Consider the following 14,912-nt stretch of genomic DNA (forward strand, 5'->3'; position numbering starts at 1 on the left):
TTGTGTTGGGCCCCAGAATCTTAGGGGGGCCAAAACTGGACCCTCTTCCTATTAAAGGGCCCATATTACACTATTTTCTGATCTGTTATAATGTTGTTTCCTCGTGACAAACAAACCCGGAGTTGTGTTTTGTTCCATTCACAAATGTTTAACACACAAACACTTTATATTTAGGCTTTGTTCTTCTCTCAGAAAATACTCTGTTCCACCTTGTGATGTCATCGTGTGGTAATACAGGAAGTGCTCCACTGTGTTTTTAAATTCCATACATCTTCACTAGAATCGTTTGGATCATTTCAGCCCTGGAATGGCTAATCTTTACTGAACTAAATGTAAAAGGAGCTGTTCAATTGAAAACTACAGCTTCATGACATCACAAGGTGGAACAGAGCATTTTGAGCTTTGGCGATGCAGACAGCCTAATAATGCAGGAATACTTATGTGTGAAACAAAACACAACTCCAGGTCTGTTTGTGAGGAGGTAACAACATTATAACATGACTTAAAGTTCAAAAGAGTCAATTTTTCGTAATAAAGGACCACCAATTTATATATTATAGACCTGTCCTTATTACTGAGAGGATTTTATATATTTTTTTTAGTATTGAAAATGCGTAACTCATTTCTATTGTATAATGTTTTTTAGGAGTTTTAAGGAATTTTTTAGGAAGACCCCTGGAACAAAAGCAGCTATTGCATGGGCACTGGGATCTTAATAAAACAATAAATAAAACAAACAAAAATGGAAGAATATCCTGGACACTCAAGAGACATTTTTTGTGGGGCCCTTATAACCTGACACAATAAACCAGTGTTTCTCAAACTCTGGTACGCCCCCCACAGGTGGTCAATGTGTTCATCTACAGCTCAAATATTTGTCCAATTTAGAGTCAATTGTAATCCACATTTTTGTCCTCGCTTGGGCTAGTCTTTGTTTAGAACTAGCATAGCGCTAATCTAGTCTCATTTTAGATCTGTGTTTGTGCTAGTTTAGACTTAGAATAATCCCGTTTTAGGCCAGGTTTAGATCTGGTGGTACTCGGAAGGTGGAGCAACAGAGCAAAGACAGGTTCAAAAATCTACCTGGTGGGGGCGGCAGAGGGAGGCTTGGGTACTGCGGATACTGCCCTGGACCCGGGCCTTGTATGGGGATTTGATCGGGGCCCACTGGATATGGTCCTACAGGGATTTGACCCGGTCTCAGAGGGGTCTGGCCTGGACCCACCGGGTACGGGTAAACCCCAGGACCATCTGGACCACTCGGGATCCGACCGGGGACGATCCCACCTCCACCATCGGGAAGCAGCAGGCACAGTTTCTGATACTCCTCTGTGAAAGACAAGGAAAACTTTTTATGTTATTAAAGTTATTAAGGTTATTACAATTTTGTTTAGTAGTAATCTTGTTATAACATTGTAAAACGCTCCAAAAAGTCAGTGTAATGTAATAATTTCTCTTTTTTCAGAAGGTTTATGGGCAAAACAAATAAGAAATGGATGTCGTAGCTGAGAATCCAGTTTTGTTCTCTTCCCGGGTACTCACCTGACCCTCGGATGGGGCACATTTCGGGCGTGGAACCGTCAGACCAGCAGCGCCCGGAGTCACAGCAGCACTGCACTTTGGTCAGCAGCTGTGAGTTCTGGTTGGCACATCGCCCGTTCAAAACACTGCTGAAACAGTAGCCTCCGCGAGCATCTGCAGGTGAAGAGAGCCAAAGAGGGTTAGCAACACTTAAGCAATTAAAGGGCCCCCATGACGCTGTGTTTTCATCTGTTATAATGTTGTTTCCTCATCACAAACAGACCTGGAGTTGTGTTTTGTTTCATTCGCACATGTTTAAACACACAAACCCTGCAGATTTAGGCTAAGTTTTTCTGTCAAACTGAAAACACTCCACACTTCCACCTTGTGATGTCATCATGTGGCAATACAGGAAGTGGTCCGCTGTGTTTTGAAACTCCACACACCTTCACTAGAATCATTTGGATCATTTTAGACCCTGGAATTGCCAATCTCTACTGAACTAAAAGAAAAAGTTAGCTGATAACTTAAAAACTACCACTTCGTGACATCACAAGGTGGAACAGAGCGTTTTGAGCTTTGGAGATGTAGACAGACTAATAGGCATGGGACGATACTGAAATTTTATGTGACGTTTATCCTGGCCAAAATAAATGCGATTAACGATTATATCACGATACTGATTAAAGTTGTTATGGATGTGAATAATTATAACTTTAGCAGAGAATATTCTGGATGAGCAGGGCCGTCAACTGAAATTAGGAGGCCCGGGACAATATTTATTTTTAATTTATTTATAGCGGACAGTGCATGTTGACTAACAGTAACTATTTAACATGCCAGAATTAGCCAAGAGACTAGTTTTCATCTGTTGTCCGTTGCCATGATGTACAGATGGCTCCTTATAAAAACATTTATTATTATAAACCTCACATGGCCCCCCTGTAATACAAATTAAAAGGAAGATGGTTCAATTCTGGGCCCCCTAAAACCCTGGGGCCCCGGACAACAGACCCCTTTGCCCCAACCGTTGACTCCCCAGTGGATAAGTCATTTTTTTCTGCACATTCAGGTGATGTAATGACGATTATCTTTGTCGCCGATTTTAACGATTATATAAAATGTCCCATGAACGTTTAGTGTCCACCCTTTTTGTCACGATAAACGATATTATTGTTTATCGTCCCATGCCTAATTGTAACCTCATTTACACTTAAAGGAACACTATAGACTTTGCACTGGTTTGAAACTCAAATACAGCCTTCGGTTTGGTCTGGACTCGCCGTTGTCAAGAACACAGTAAAATGGACACCCAAAACTAAGAATTATGGCCAGAATAGAGTCATGATTCACGATTCAGGACTGAAACGAGGTCTAACCCATGACCACGACACGTCTGAACCGAAAATTAACAACAAAAAACATGAAAAACCCAGACCAAAACAGTGGTCTACAGTTCAAACCAAGACTAAACCCGAGACAAAACAAGGGCTAGACCTGTTTAAACCAGGACCAAATGGTGTTGTTTGGATGGTGAAGAGGTTTTGGTCACAGCTCACATGTAACACTCGGAATTATGACATAAACTCTTGGATGTGACTGGTCTAAGGTCACATTTTTATATAGCACTTTTCATTCATACACTACCACAACGCCAAACTCTACCAATGATGTTTGTGTCAGGAGCGGGATTCGAATCGCCAACTTTCGGATCAGTGGACGACGACACTCTACCAACTGAGCTAGTGCCACCCAAAGATGTAGAAATCCCCTGAATGTCTATCCCCACTCTGGACCCCATTTCATGCTTGGGCGGCCATCTTAAAGTGCCCATATTATGCTGTTTTCTGATCTATGTCATGAAGAATAAGCTAAACTAAACTAAGCTGTGATAACACTAAACGATTTTCAGTTTGTATCCGTCAAAACGCACAAAGATTGAAATAGCAACAGGTACATAGACTGTATATGTAAATGGACATGTTAGCCTCTTTGTTCCAAATAGGAAGTGAGCACGGGAGCAAAGTGGATCCTGGTCCAATTCACTTTCTATTGAAAAACTGTGTCCCTTCTCTCTGTAAGTGCTGCTGTCAGACTCGTCATTTTGGTCTTAAATGTTTGTATTAACCCGCTTTCGACATGATCCTGGGTTTTTTATTTCACTATTGTGTCCGAAACTGAAGATATGAAAATAAATAATAGACAAATCCGGTGCCTGCTTTCCCTGAGGTCGCTTCAGCTAGCGTTGCAACAGGTTTGATTGACAACATCATTGCTGACGAGAACGGGTGTTACCTTCAACAACTTCGCTCCTGATTGGCTCTTGGATTTCCAAATATAGTCCCTGGCTGCAGATTAGCCGCTATAACTGCTAGCCTCGATGAGTTTATTTTGGTTGCCACCGAACGCTATAGGTGACGTCCACAGACTGTATAAAGCAGAGGACTAAGTGAATGTGACGTCACCCACAGCATTCAGCTCCAGTCAAAAGAAGCTCATTGAGGCTAGCAGTTATAGCGGCTAATTTGGAGTCGATTTCCATATTTGGAATTCCGACCGCGAGTACCATAGCAACCAAAGAGCCAATCCGGAGCGAGGCTGTTGAAGGTAACGCCTCTTCCCGCTCGCACTACTGGTTTAGCAGGGAGTGGGCGCTTAGCAACACTGTCAATCAAACCTGTTGCTAACACTAGAGGGAGCAAACTTGGGGAAAGAAGGCGTCTGACTCGTCTGTTATTAATGTTCATATCTTGATTAACGGACACAATAGCGAAATAAAAACACCAAGATCATGTAGAGCGGGTTAATACAAACATTTAAGACCAAAATGACGAGTCTGACAGCAGCAGGTAAAGAGAGAGGACACAGTTTTTCAATAGAAAGTGAATTGGACCAGGAACTACTTTTGCATTTCATGATCACTTCCTATTTGGAGTGCGACGGCTAGCAGGTTAGCTAAATCCATTTATATATATGGTCTATGGTGCAAACATACGGTAATCCTGAAAGCCAACACACCCATAAACTCTAACAAAATAACAAGATATTTTGCAATGTTTTTTCGATGTAAATCTCAACAGAAATTTCTCTAATTCTCTAAATAAGCAGAACGAGACGCAGATGGCCGTGCTGTCCATTGGCCAATATCTATAAAACCTAATAACGATTCCTTGTGTGACATTGAAAAACATATGTACAACACTTGGACCCGATCCCACAATCTGAAAACCGCGGATCTATATTCTCAGCACGAAGCAAACACACGCCTTGTTTTCGTGTCATTACAGAGATGTTTCCTTAATAGCCATAACTTCCTGTATCCTCGAGTCAAACGCTACATCCTGCAGATTTTTGGCACCGTCTGAGTGTGTCGAATGGTGAACGTGATAATAATCTCAAATATTTCATTTCTAATTTCTGTCCCGGTCCATTGAGCAAAGCCATGTGGTGACTCTAATGACACCGGGGCAGATTCATTATAATGTTTCTTAACCTGCCACTAACCCGCGCTAAGCTAACCGGCACTACGCTAAGCCCTAGCATCGATCGCTCACATGACAACAATAAATAAAATATGTAGAAGAACTGAGAGTGCAAACCGAGGTCAGCGCTTCCTGTTTACACACGTACAGTACTTAGGCTACTTCACATATCTGTTTTACTAGCTAAACACTTTCCTTTTAGCTATTTTTGGTACATATTTTATATTTAAAGGTCTGGTATTATGCAAAATTAACTCTTGTGAGCTTTAAATCATGTTATAATGCTGTTACGTCCTCAAAAACGGTCCTGGAGTTGTGTTTTGTTTCATTCACACATGTTTGAGTAACACTTTATTATTAGTCTGTAACATCTCCGAAGCTCAAAACGCTCTGTTCCACCTTGTGATGTCATGAAGTGGTAGTTTTCAAGTTAACAGCTCCTTTTACCTTTTGCTCAGTGGAAATGGGCAATTCCAGATTGGCTGAAATGATCCAAATGATTCTAGTGAAGGTGTGTGGAGTTTAAAAACACAGTGGAGCACTTCCTGTATCACCACATGATGACATCACAAGGTGGAACTGAGTGTTTGAGAGGAGAAGAAGAGAGGAGTAGAAAGAGGAGAGGAGGGGAGAGGGAGGGAGGGAGGAGGAGAAAGATAGAGGAGGAGAAGGATCACAAAACAAAACACAACTCCAGGTTTGTGATGAGGAAACAACATTTTAACGTCGACACAGAACACCCCCTTCAAACCTTCTTATAGCCAAAGTATTACCAAAAGTAGGTTCTCAAACTGTAGCAGTGTAGTACCCTCAGTGACCACTAGGCTGCTTTATCATTTCATGCATATCAAACTCATTATGCTGCATTATTTGGTTACATTTTAAATCAGATTTATTGCGCTCGTAATCTCTGACACTCATGGATTATTATGTTATAATTTGGACATTTTAAATCACAATATTCAACTAAAAAAACGACTTAATAAAAGAAACAAGTCCAATGGGAGCTGACGTCACCGTAAACGTCATCACAACAAAGCGCCCCCTATGGATCGCTGCAGATTTTGTACCAAAATGATGACGTGACGCTGCTGAATCCTATGAGTATCACTGATTAAGAAAATAACACTGGAGAAGGAAGTGCGGACGTCACAGTGGGAGTGTCACAGTGGGCGTGTCCCGGTGGAGGTGAAAACGCCGGTTGATCCGCAAAACATCTCCGTATTTACTTCATTCTCCTCCATTTTTACTTCCTCAATCGGTGATACTCGTCGGATTTGGCAGCGTTGCGGCGTAAACACGAGCACAGCAGGTCCTCTTTAACAATAACCAAAACAGAACGCTCTTTGGGGGGGCTGTTTGAATTCTTGGCAGGAGGAAAGCGCAGATCTTCAGACATTCCTCTCGTACAAACATCCTTTTCTGGGGGGGCGACTGGCGCACACACATGTGAGTACGGAGCTCGACTCATGATCCCCACTGACCCACATTCGTCGCCGAGTCTGTTTTGGGTCAAACGGAGCCAAACGTGCCGGGTTTTAATGCGCTCTGCTCGTTTGTCTGGGCGTGGTTGGATATGTTGTTCTTGTTTTGGGGTGTTATGATGTTTGGATAAATCATGCAATGGGAAAAGACACAGAGAAAGTGCGGTCACCGACAGCAGAAGTTACTATGGGTCTGACAACGCGGAACACAACACAACACAACAAAAACGTTATTCTCGTTAATCTTTCATGATATGAGGTCATAACTAGGCCTGAATGACACAGAAATGAAGCTCTAAAGGGCCCTTAAGACACTATTCTCTTCACAAACAGATGTTTAACACACAAACCCACCACTGTGTTTTTAAACTCCACACACCTTCATTTCTAGAATCATTTGGATGATTTCAGCCCTGGAGTTGCCAATTTCTACTGAACTAAAGGTAAAAGGAGCTGTTAACTGGAACTGTTGGCTGAAATGATCCAAATGATTCTAGTGAAGGTGTATGAAGTTTCAAAACACAGTGGAGCACTTCCTGTATCACCACATGATGACATCACGAGGTGGAACAGAGTGTTTTCAGTTTGAGAGAAGAACTCAGCTTAATATGCAGGTTTGTGTGTTAAACGTAACATAGATCAGACAATAGCGTAACAGAGAGAAAGAGGGAGAGAAACAGAGAGAGGGGGAGAGTGAGAGAAAGGGGAGGATGAGAGAGAAATGGAGAAAGGGAGGGAAAGAGAGGGAAGGGGTGAGGGAAGAAGAGAGAGGAAGGAAAGGAGGGAAAGGGAGTGAAGAAGGGCAGGGGCAAAGAGCGGGAGAGAAAAAGAGGGGAAGGGAGAGACAGAGAGAGAGATAAAGAGAGGCAGCGAGAGAGTGAGGCAAAGAGGGAAAAAGAGAGGAAGAGATAGAGAGTGAGAGAGAGGGGGTAGGTTGAAACACACAGAGAGAGAGGGAGGGTGAGGGAAGAAGGGAGAGAGAGAGGGGTGGAGGGAAAGGGAGAGAAAAGGAGCAGGGAGACAGAGATCAGAGAGAGGGAGAGGGAGGGAGAGAGAGAAGGAGGTGAGGATGGAAAGGGAGAGAGGAGGGGGAAAGGGCAGAGAGACAGAAAGAGAGAAACAGAGAAACAGAGAGAGGCAGGGAGAGAGTGAGGGAAGGAGAGAAAAAGACGGGATGCAGAGAGGGAGAGATAGAGAGCAAAAGAGAGGGTCGAAGAGGGAGAAATAGAGAGAGGGAGAGAGAGATTGAGGTGAGGTGAGGAGGGAACGGGAGAAAGAAGGGGGTTAAGGAGAGAGACAAATAGAGAGCAAGAGAGAGGGGGGAGATGGAGAAACGGAGAGAAGGAGGGGGTGAGGGGACAAAGAGAGAGAGAAGGGGAGAGATAGAGAGAACACAACTCCAGGTCTGTTTGTGATGAGGAAACAACATTAAAACAGCTCAGAAAACAGCATCATATTGCTCCTTTAAACGTCTCTCTTAAAAATCTTGATCTGGCTCCTTTAAATACTCGGCTCGTCCAAAAACGCCGTCGTCTCCGTCGGCGATCACCTTCGGGTTCAGAGAGCACACGTCTGATTGTTGTGGAAAAACAAACTCCGGTCGGACGGCTGACCTACATTCTCTCGGCTGGAACCTGCTCTTTGTTTCACTGCCAAGAATGAAACCAAAAGTAGAATGGAAAAACGCGAGAATTTAAACGAGAAATGAATGGATTTAAACGAAAAACGAGTGAATTTATACAAGAAATTAATGGATTTAAACGAAAAACGAGTGAATTTATTCAAGAAATGAATGGATTTAAACGAAAAACCAGTGAATTTACACGAGAAATGAATGAATTAAAATGAAAAACAAGTGAATTTAAACGAGAAATGAATGGATTTAAACGAAAAAGTGCAAAACATTTAAACACATTTAAACAAAAGATGAATGATGAATCGCTTTATGTCTCTCTCCCTTCCTTTCTTACTCTTCCCCCACCTCTCATTTTCTCTCTCTCTCCCTCTCTTTTTCTCTCCCCTTCCTCATCTCATTCTCTCTCCCTCCCACCCCATTCTGTTTATCTCGTTTTCTCTCCCCCCTTGTTCTCTCTCCCTCCTCCTCCCTCTCTGTTTCTCTCTCACTTTCTCTCTCTCTCCCTACCTTCCCTACCTCTCTATCACTATCACGCTCCCTCCCTCCCTCCTTCCTTCTCTCCCTCCCTCTCTCTTTATCTCTCTCTCCCTCTCCCCCACTCCCTCTCTCTCTCCCTCCCTTTATCTCTCTCTCCCTCTCTGTCTCTCTCCCTCCCTCTCCCCCTCCCTCTCTCTGCCTTCCCTCCTTCTCTCTCTTTATCTCTCTCTCCCTCTCTCCCACTCCTTCTCTCTCTCCCTCCTCCTTCCTCTCAACCCCCCTCCCTTTCTCTCTCCCTCTCTGTCTCGCTCCCTCTCTCCCTTCCCTCTATCTGTTTTCTCTTCCTGTCTCTCTCTTCTCTTCTTATTTCACTGAAATGTGAAATAACTTTAAAAACATTTAGTTTTTAAAGTTATTTCAGTTTTTTTCTTCCATGTTTAGATCCTTGTCACTTCATATTTCTGATGTTTTCTGTGGATATAAACTGTACAAAGTAGTAAAAATAATAAAAATAAAACACTTTTCCCGCTCGTGTGTCATGATGAAGTGCCGTTTGTCCGTTATGTTCCAGTCTGTCTCCAGCTCATGAAGCCGGAATACTACACTTCCCAAACAGACTTCCGTGACTAATCCTAGAGAGTCCGTAAATCATGGGAATTTCCATAGAAACGGAGGCGGACGGCGGCGTGTCATGTGACCTGCCGGCGTGATGGACGGCTCACCTAAACACTTGGAGCCATCGGAGGAGGTGTAGAAGCCCTGAGGACATTTACAGAAGAAACTGCCCACGGTGTTTGAACACTCGCCCGCCCCACACACGCCCGGGATGTTCGAGCACTCGTCCAAGTCTGTGGAGAGAAAGAGAGAGAGAGAGGGAGGGGGAGAGAGATAGAGAGAGGGAGAGAGAGACAGAGAGAGAGAGAGAGAGAGGGAGGGGGTGAGAGACAGAGAGGGGGGGGGCAGAGGGGGGGAGAGACAGAGAGAGGGGGGAGAGAGACAGAGAGAGGGAGGAGAGAGAGACAGAGAAAGAGGGAGGGGGAGGGAGAGGGGGGGAGGAGGGAGAGGAGAGGGAGAGGACAGAGGAGGGAGAGAGAGAAGGGGTAGAGGGAGGGGGTGGAGAGAGGGAGAGGAGAGGGGATAGAGAGAGAGAGAGGAAGGAGGAAGAGAGAACGAGAGAGAGGAGGGAGGGGGAGAGAGAGAGGGAGGGAGAGAGTGAGAGAGAGAGGGAGGGGAAAGGAGAAAGGGGGGAGAGAAAGAGAGGGGGGGAAGGGTACGGAGGGAGAGAAAGGAGGGGGGTATAGGGAGGGAAAGGAGGGAGGAGGGGGGTGGGAGGAGTGTTAAGGAGAGAGAGAGAGAGAGGAAGAGGGGTAAGCAGGCAGGATTAGAAGGAGAGAGACAGGTTATAAGGAGGGAGGGAGAGGGAAAGAGAGAGAGGAGGGGTAAGAAGGGAGAGAAAGAGTGAGGGGTATAGGGAGGGAGAGAGGGGTAGGGGAAGGAGGGAAAGAGAGAGAGGGGGTAAAGAGAGAGAGAGAAAGATAGGTGGGGGAGAATGAGAGAGAAAGAAAGAGAGATAAAGAGAGACAGAAAGAGAAGAGAGGGAGAGAAGAGGAAGAGAGAGAAAAAGATAGAGAGAGGGACAGAGGGGTAGGGAGGGAGAGAGAGAGTGAGGGAAGAAGGGAAAGAGAGAAGGGGGCAGAGAGGTAGAGATAGAGAGCGAGGAAGGAGAGGGAGAAACAGAGGGAAGGAGCGATAAAGAAAGAGAATGAGAAGTGGGGGAGAATGAAACAGGAAGGGAGAGAGAGAAGAGAAGAAGGAGGTAAAGAGACAGAGAAAGAGACAGAGAGGGGGTGGAGTGACACAGAGACAGACAGAAAGGGAAGGATTGAGAGAGGAGAAGAGGAAGGGGGTGGGAGGGAGAGAGATGGAGAGACAAAAAGAGAGAGAGAGAGAGACTCGTCATTAATCTCAAATGAACGAAACAGCAGAGATCAGACAAACATGAACCACGGCCGAGGAAACAGGCTCCTCACAGGATATTAAATAGTACTTTAGAATATACACAGAGTTATACCAAAGTTATACACAAAGTACACCAAGAAAGAAGTGATCTGTCTCCTGACTGTGACGGAGGAGAAAACGGCAGCACATCATTCAATATTAAGGCCATTTTCAAAGGATTCCTATATTTTCCTCATGAACTACTGTATATTTAACACCACGAGCACTTAAGACGCAGCAGGAGGCTTATAGTTTGACCCAAAAGTGTACTTAATGCTATCGCTAATGCTAATGCTAATGCTAATGCTAATGCTAACTGCGAAGGGATAAACAGGTCCATAAAAAAACTTGAGAATGAATTTAAATATTACGCTGTTTTCTGATCTCTGTTCTAATGCTTCCTAATCACAAACAGACCTGGAGTTCTTCATTCAAACTGAAAACATTCTGTTCCACCTTGTGATGTCATCATGTGGTGATACAGGAAGTGCTCCACTGTGTATTTAAACTCCATACACCTTCACTAGAATCATATGGATGATTTCAGATCTTGAATTAACAATTTCTACTGAACTAAAGGTAAAAGGAGCTGTTAACTTGAAAACTACCACTTCATGACATCACAAGGTGGAACAGAGCATTCTGAGCTTTGGAGATGTAACAGACTAATAATAAAGTGTTACTCAAACACAACTCCAGGTCTGTTTTTGAGGAGGAAACAGCATTAGAACATGACTTAAAGCTCATAAGAGTCAGTTTTGTGTAATATAGCACCTTTAAAGTGGTATTATCAAATTTTAAAACCAAATCAGGAAGAAGTGTAAATATTATAATTATATATAAATAGTTCTTGGCTCTCACAAACCCCTTGGCACATCTTTAATATTCACAAGCATGAATTTTTTTGCACATGCACTTAACTTAAGAACAGATTTTTTTCTGATAACGCTACGGCTTAAATTCAATGCATGAAGTATCTAGTAGTTAACTGGCTCAGCAGTAGCACGCTAGCTAGCTTGCTGTACCTCAAAGAAAACATAAAATAAAAAAACCTTATAAAATTTAAATTCTAATAAATTAAAATAAAGACTACCAAATGTTTTTATACGTAGAATACTTCAGTTTGTGGTGTTTTAATATTTATTATGCCTCAAAATTAGCGTTAGCATTAGCATTGAGACACAAACATGTCTCTTCCTGAACATAGAAGTGTCTCTGGTGAAGTATTCATTTTATTTGTGTCGTGTTTAACATGTGACAGTGACATCCACCTGCAGCTCCCTGTCTACCGTCTGACCCTAACCCCTGACCTCTGACCCCTAACCCCTGACCCACCTACAGCTCCCTGTCCACTGCCTCATCTTTAAATATTTTTTCAATTTTAGCATGACTTGGCAAAAAACTCATAGAGATAAAACTGGACAGGAAGTAGTGAAGTTAACAGGAAGTAGTGATGCTAACAGTGAGGTTGAGGGCGCTGTTGAGCCTATTCCCGCTAATATTTTTACTCAAATTAATCTTGTTTTTGACACAGTTAATCTTCCGTTTCCATTATCCAGTGACATAAAGCAGTTCACGTTTCGTCTGCCAAACAAAAATCCCAGTTCTTTCCCCGTATAGATCAATTTTTATTTTCTGTTCAAAACCAAAATAACAACGTCTTCCAACACCGATTTCAAAACTTTGAATCACTGGCGTTTAACAAAGAAAAAGACTGTTCAATTATTCCACCTAAGTCTGAACTCGGCTCCAGACCACATGTTTTAACTGACGGAGCGTTGGCTGTGGACCTCAACGCTAAAAAGAACCAAACTCATTACAGACATTTAGCCGAGACCGAATTTCAAGTCTTAAACGTCTTAAATCTGTGCAGCGTTAAAGCAGAGGCCAAAGCGCCGTACGTGTGGTCTGCCTCTTCAAATCTGCTTCAGATGGAGGTGACGCTAACCTCACCACAGCTCTCTGGATGTGGTTTTCCACCCTTTCATTTATCCCTCTTTTTGTGAAACCTGCTTACTTTTCCTCGCCATCGCTCCCTGTGTGTCTAGTCGGCCATGTTGGGGACGCCATGGTGGTTTGGGGCCGTTTACCAAGCCTCGGGGTTTAAACTATTGAAGCCAATGGGCCGTGCTCAATGGTGCATGTCACGTGTTTAGTCTTTAGCGGCTACGTACATCGAACTAACCCTTCATGACACTTTGCGCGACGAAAGCGAGCAGAGCGGCCATGAAGGAGACAAGAAAATAATAAATACATTTCAAATTATAAATGCTAATGTTTATGCTTCCAGGTGCTTCTAACCCATTTTTTAAACCTGCGGCTCGTTCAGGACAGCTGGGCTCGTTCACATCGCTCACTTGCTCGTTCACGTTGTACCATGTGACCGCTCTAACCAATCAAAACTTGAGCTTAGCTAGAGTGGAGATAGGGCGTAGCTGAAGCTAACGATTAAAAAGTGACGGACAACAGACGGATTTTGAGCTGAGAAAAAAGCTTAGGATCTAAAAATAGGTAAAAATTGCCACAGAATTTGACTTTTGAAATCTGGAGATGCACTGATAACCGAACATAAGCCGTTTGTGATCACATTTCGCTCTATGAGAAAAATCCTTTCTGGGCAGGAGGAACTTTTTCGTTGTAGTACCAATGAGTGGCCACTAGTCCAACTTGAGACAGCTATAAGCAGCAATAACCTATCCAGTTATTTGAATAGATCCAAGCAGTTTACCTTCACATTTCTGCGTGATTTCGTTGAACCTGTGGCCGGCGGGACACTTGCACTCGAAGGAGCCCACGGTGTTGAGGCAGTTCCCCCCCTGACAGAGGCCGGGGATCGCTTGGCACTCGTCCACATCTGCAAACGAAACACAAAACACAAAACACACTGTTGTTACTATTCACCTTATTCCAGACGTTGCCGTGGGCACTGCCATTGTCATTTGGGTTGTATTATTCTGTACGGAGCTGCTGATCTTGACAGTAAATAAATTCTACAGGGACTAAAGAGCCGACTTTATATAACATTTTAGCACTGAAACTTTTCCAAAATTCTCCATCAAAAGGAACGGGATTTCCACCTAACCAAAAGTGCTACTACAAAGAAAGCACAGATTAGCTGCATTTACGGAAAAAGTTGGCGGGGCCGAATAAGGTCAATACACAGACGAGGAGAGAGGAGAGATCAAGTTAATCTTATTGAACTGTGATGCTAACTGGAGGCTCTGCTCTGTCTGAAGCTTTGTTACTCGTTAGACTTTAATCTGAGCTTTTGTTTTAATGCAGTTTGACCAGAAGAGCTGACCAAGCTGGATGAGCGGATTTGTGCTGTTAAACAAGTCCCTCTCAAATAACATTACAGCCACAAGCTAACTAGCATTAGCCAGTTCATGAAGTTCAGTTTTAGAATAAGCAGCCATGTTTGTTTGATACAAAGAGACCATGCAAGTCCCTGATTGCCTGAACTGAAAAACTTGGGGTATTGTACTTCTATGGGGTATTAAAGAGGAGGTATTTTATTTCTATGTTGTATTAACTGTAACATATCACATATTTCGATCTCCATGTTTCAGTTTATTGTTTTGAAAATACTAAATTCGCCCAAAACAACGTATTGACATGTTTTATAAATTTCACTTTACTTTTTGCCACTCTGACTCCAATGCCCCGCCCCCTTCACAGCGCTATCACATTACAATCAGCGTTACGTTAATGAAACTACTGCATCACACCAGGTTTGTGAAGTTGTAGAGTGTTGTTTTGTGTCATGTTTTTGTATATTTATGGAGAATTGTCGTGTGGGAGCAGGGGTGACATAGGCTTGCGGGCGGAGCTTTGGACAAATCTTACAACTAACCGTAAAAAGGGTTTGAATAGGGGCCGAGAGAGATCGCTAGATTACTCAAACATGCATGGACGACATCTAAAACCTCTTCAGACATGTTTTTGATGAAGGAACGACTTTAAAACATGGGAGAACGCTCCAAAAAGTCGATTTTGCACAATACTCCCGCTTTAACAGCACATTCAATTTCAGCTTAGATCAGATGCCCCTCCTCTGTCCCGAGAGTACTCCCTGTTCCCATCAGCCGTCCCACAGAGAGGCTGTTCTGTTGGGCCAGGAGCAGACAGACCAGGGCCCACCTCCATCACTGACCCCTCACAGCTCCTCTGACAGACCCAGCACCGAGGAGCCGTCTGGGGGCATTCCACACGCACTCAGGAGCCGCCGCCACCCACCTCCGCTCCACCCAATTAGACCTAATCCTCTCCACCGAGCCGATACACGACTGGCGTAGAGGTGGTACAGACGGGTGC

The 14,912-nt window shown here is 43.7% G+C and overlaps 1 protein-coding gene across 1 annotated transcript in view; it reads right to left on the reverse strand.

Annotated features, from left to right (window-relative positions):
- Window positions 1-14,912, reverse strand: part of fbn1 (fibrillin 1) — a 191,416-nt gene that overhangs the window by 112,688 nt on the left and 63,816 nt on the right. The window contains exons 8-11 of the mRNA XM_033983222.2: window positions 13,327-13,452; window positions 9,323-9,448; window positions 1,543-1,695; window positions 1,084-1,329 (exon numbers count right to left, since the gene is read on the reverse strand). Of these exons, the coding sequence (XP_033839113.1) occupies window positions 1,084-1,329; window positions 1,543-1,695; window positions 9,323-9,448; window positions 13,327-13,452 (651 nt within the window). The remainder of the gene's footprint in view (window positions 1-1,083; window positions 1,330-1,542; window positions 1,696-9,322; window positions 9,449-13,326; window positions 13,453-14,912) is intronic.

The sequence above is a fragment of the Periophthalmus magnuspinnatus genome, chromosome 3 (assembly GCF_009829125.3).
Source record: "Periophthalmus magnuspinnatus isolate fPerMag1 chromosome 3, fPerMag1.2.pri, whole genome shotgun sequence".
NCBI classification, from domain to species: Eukaryota; Metazoa; Chordata; class Actinopteri; order Gobiiformes; family Gobiidae; genus Periophthalmus; species Periophthalmus magnuspinnatus.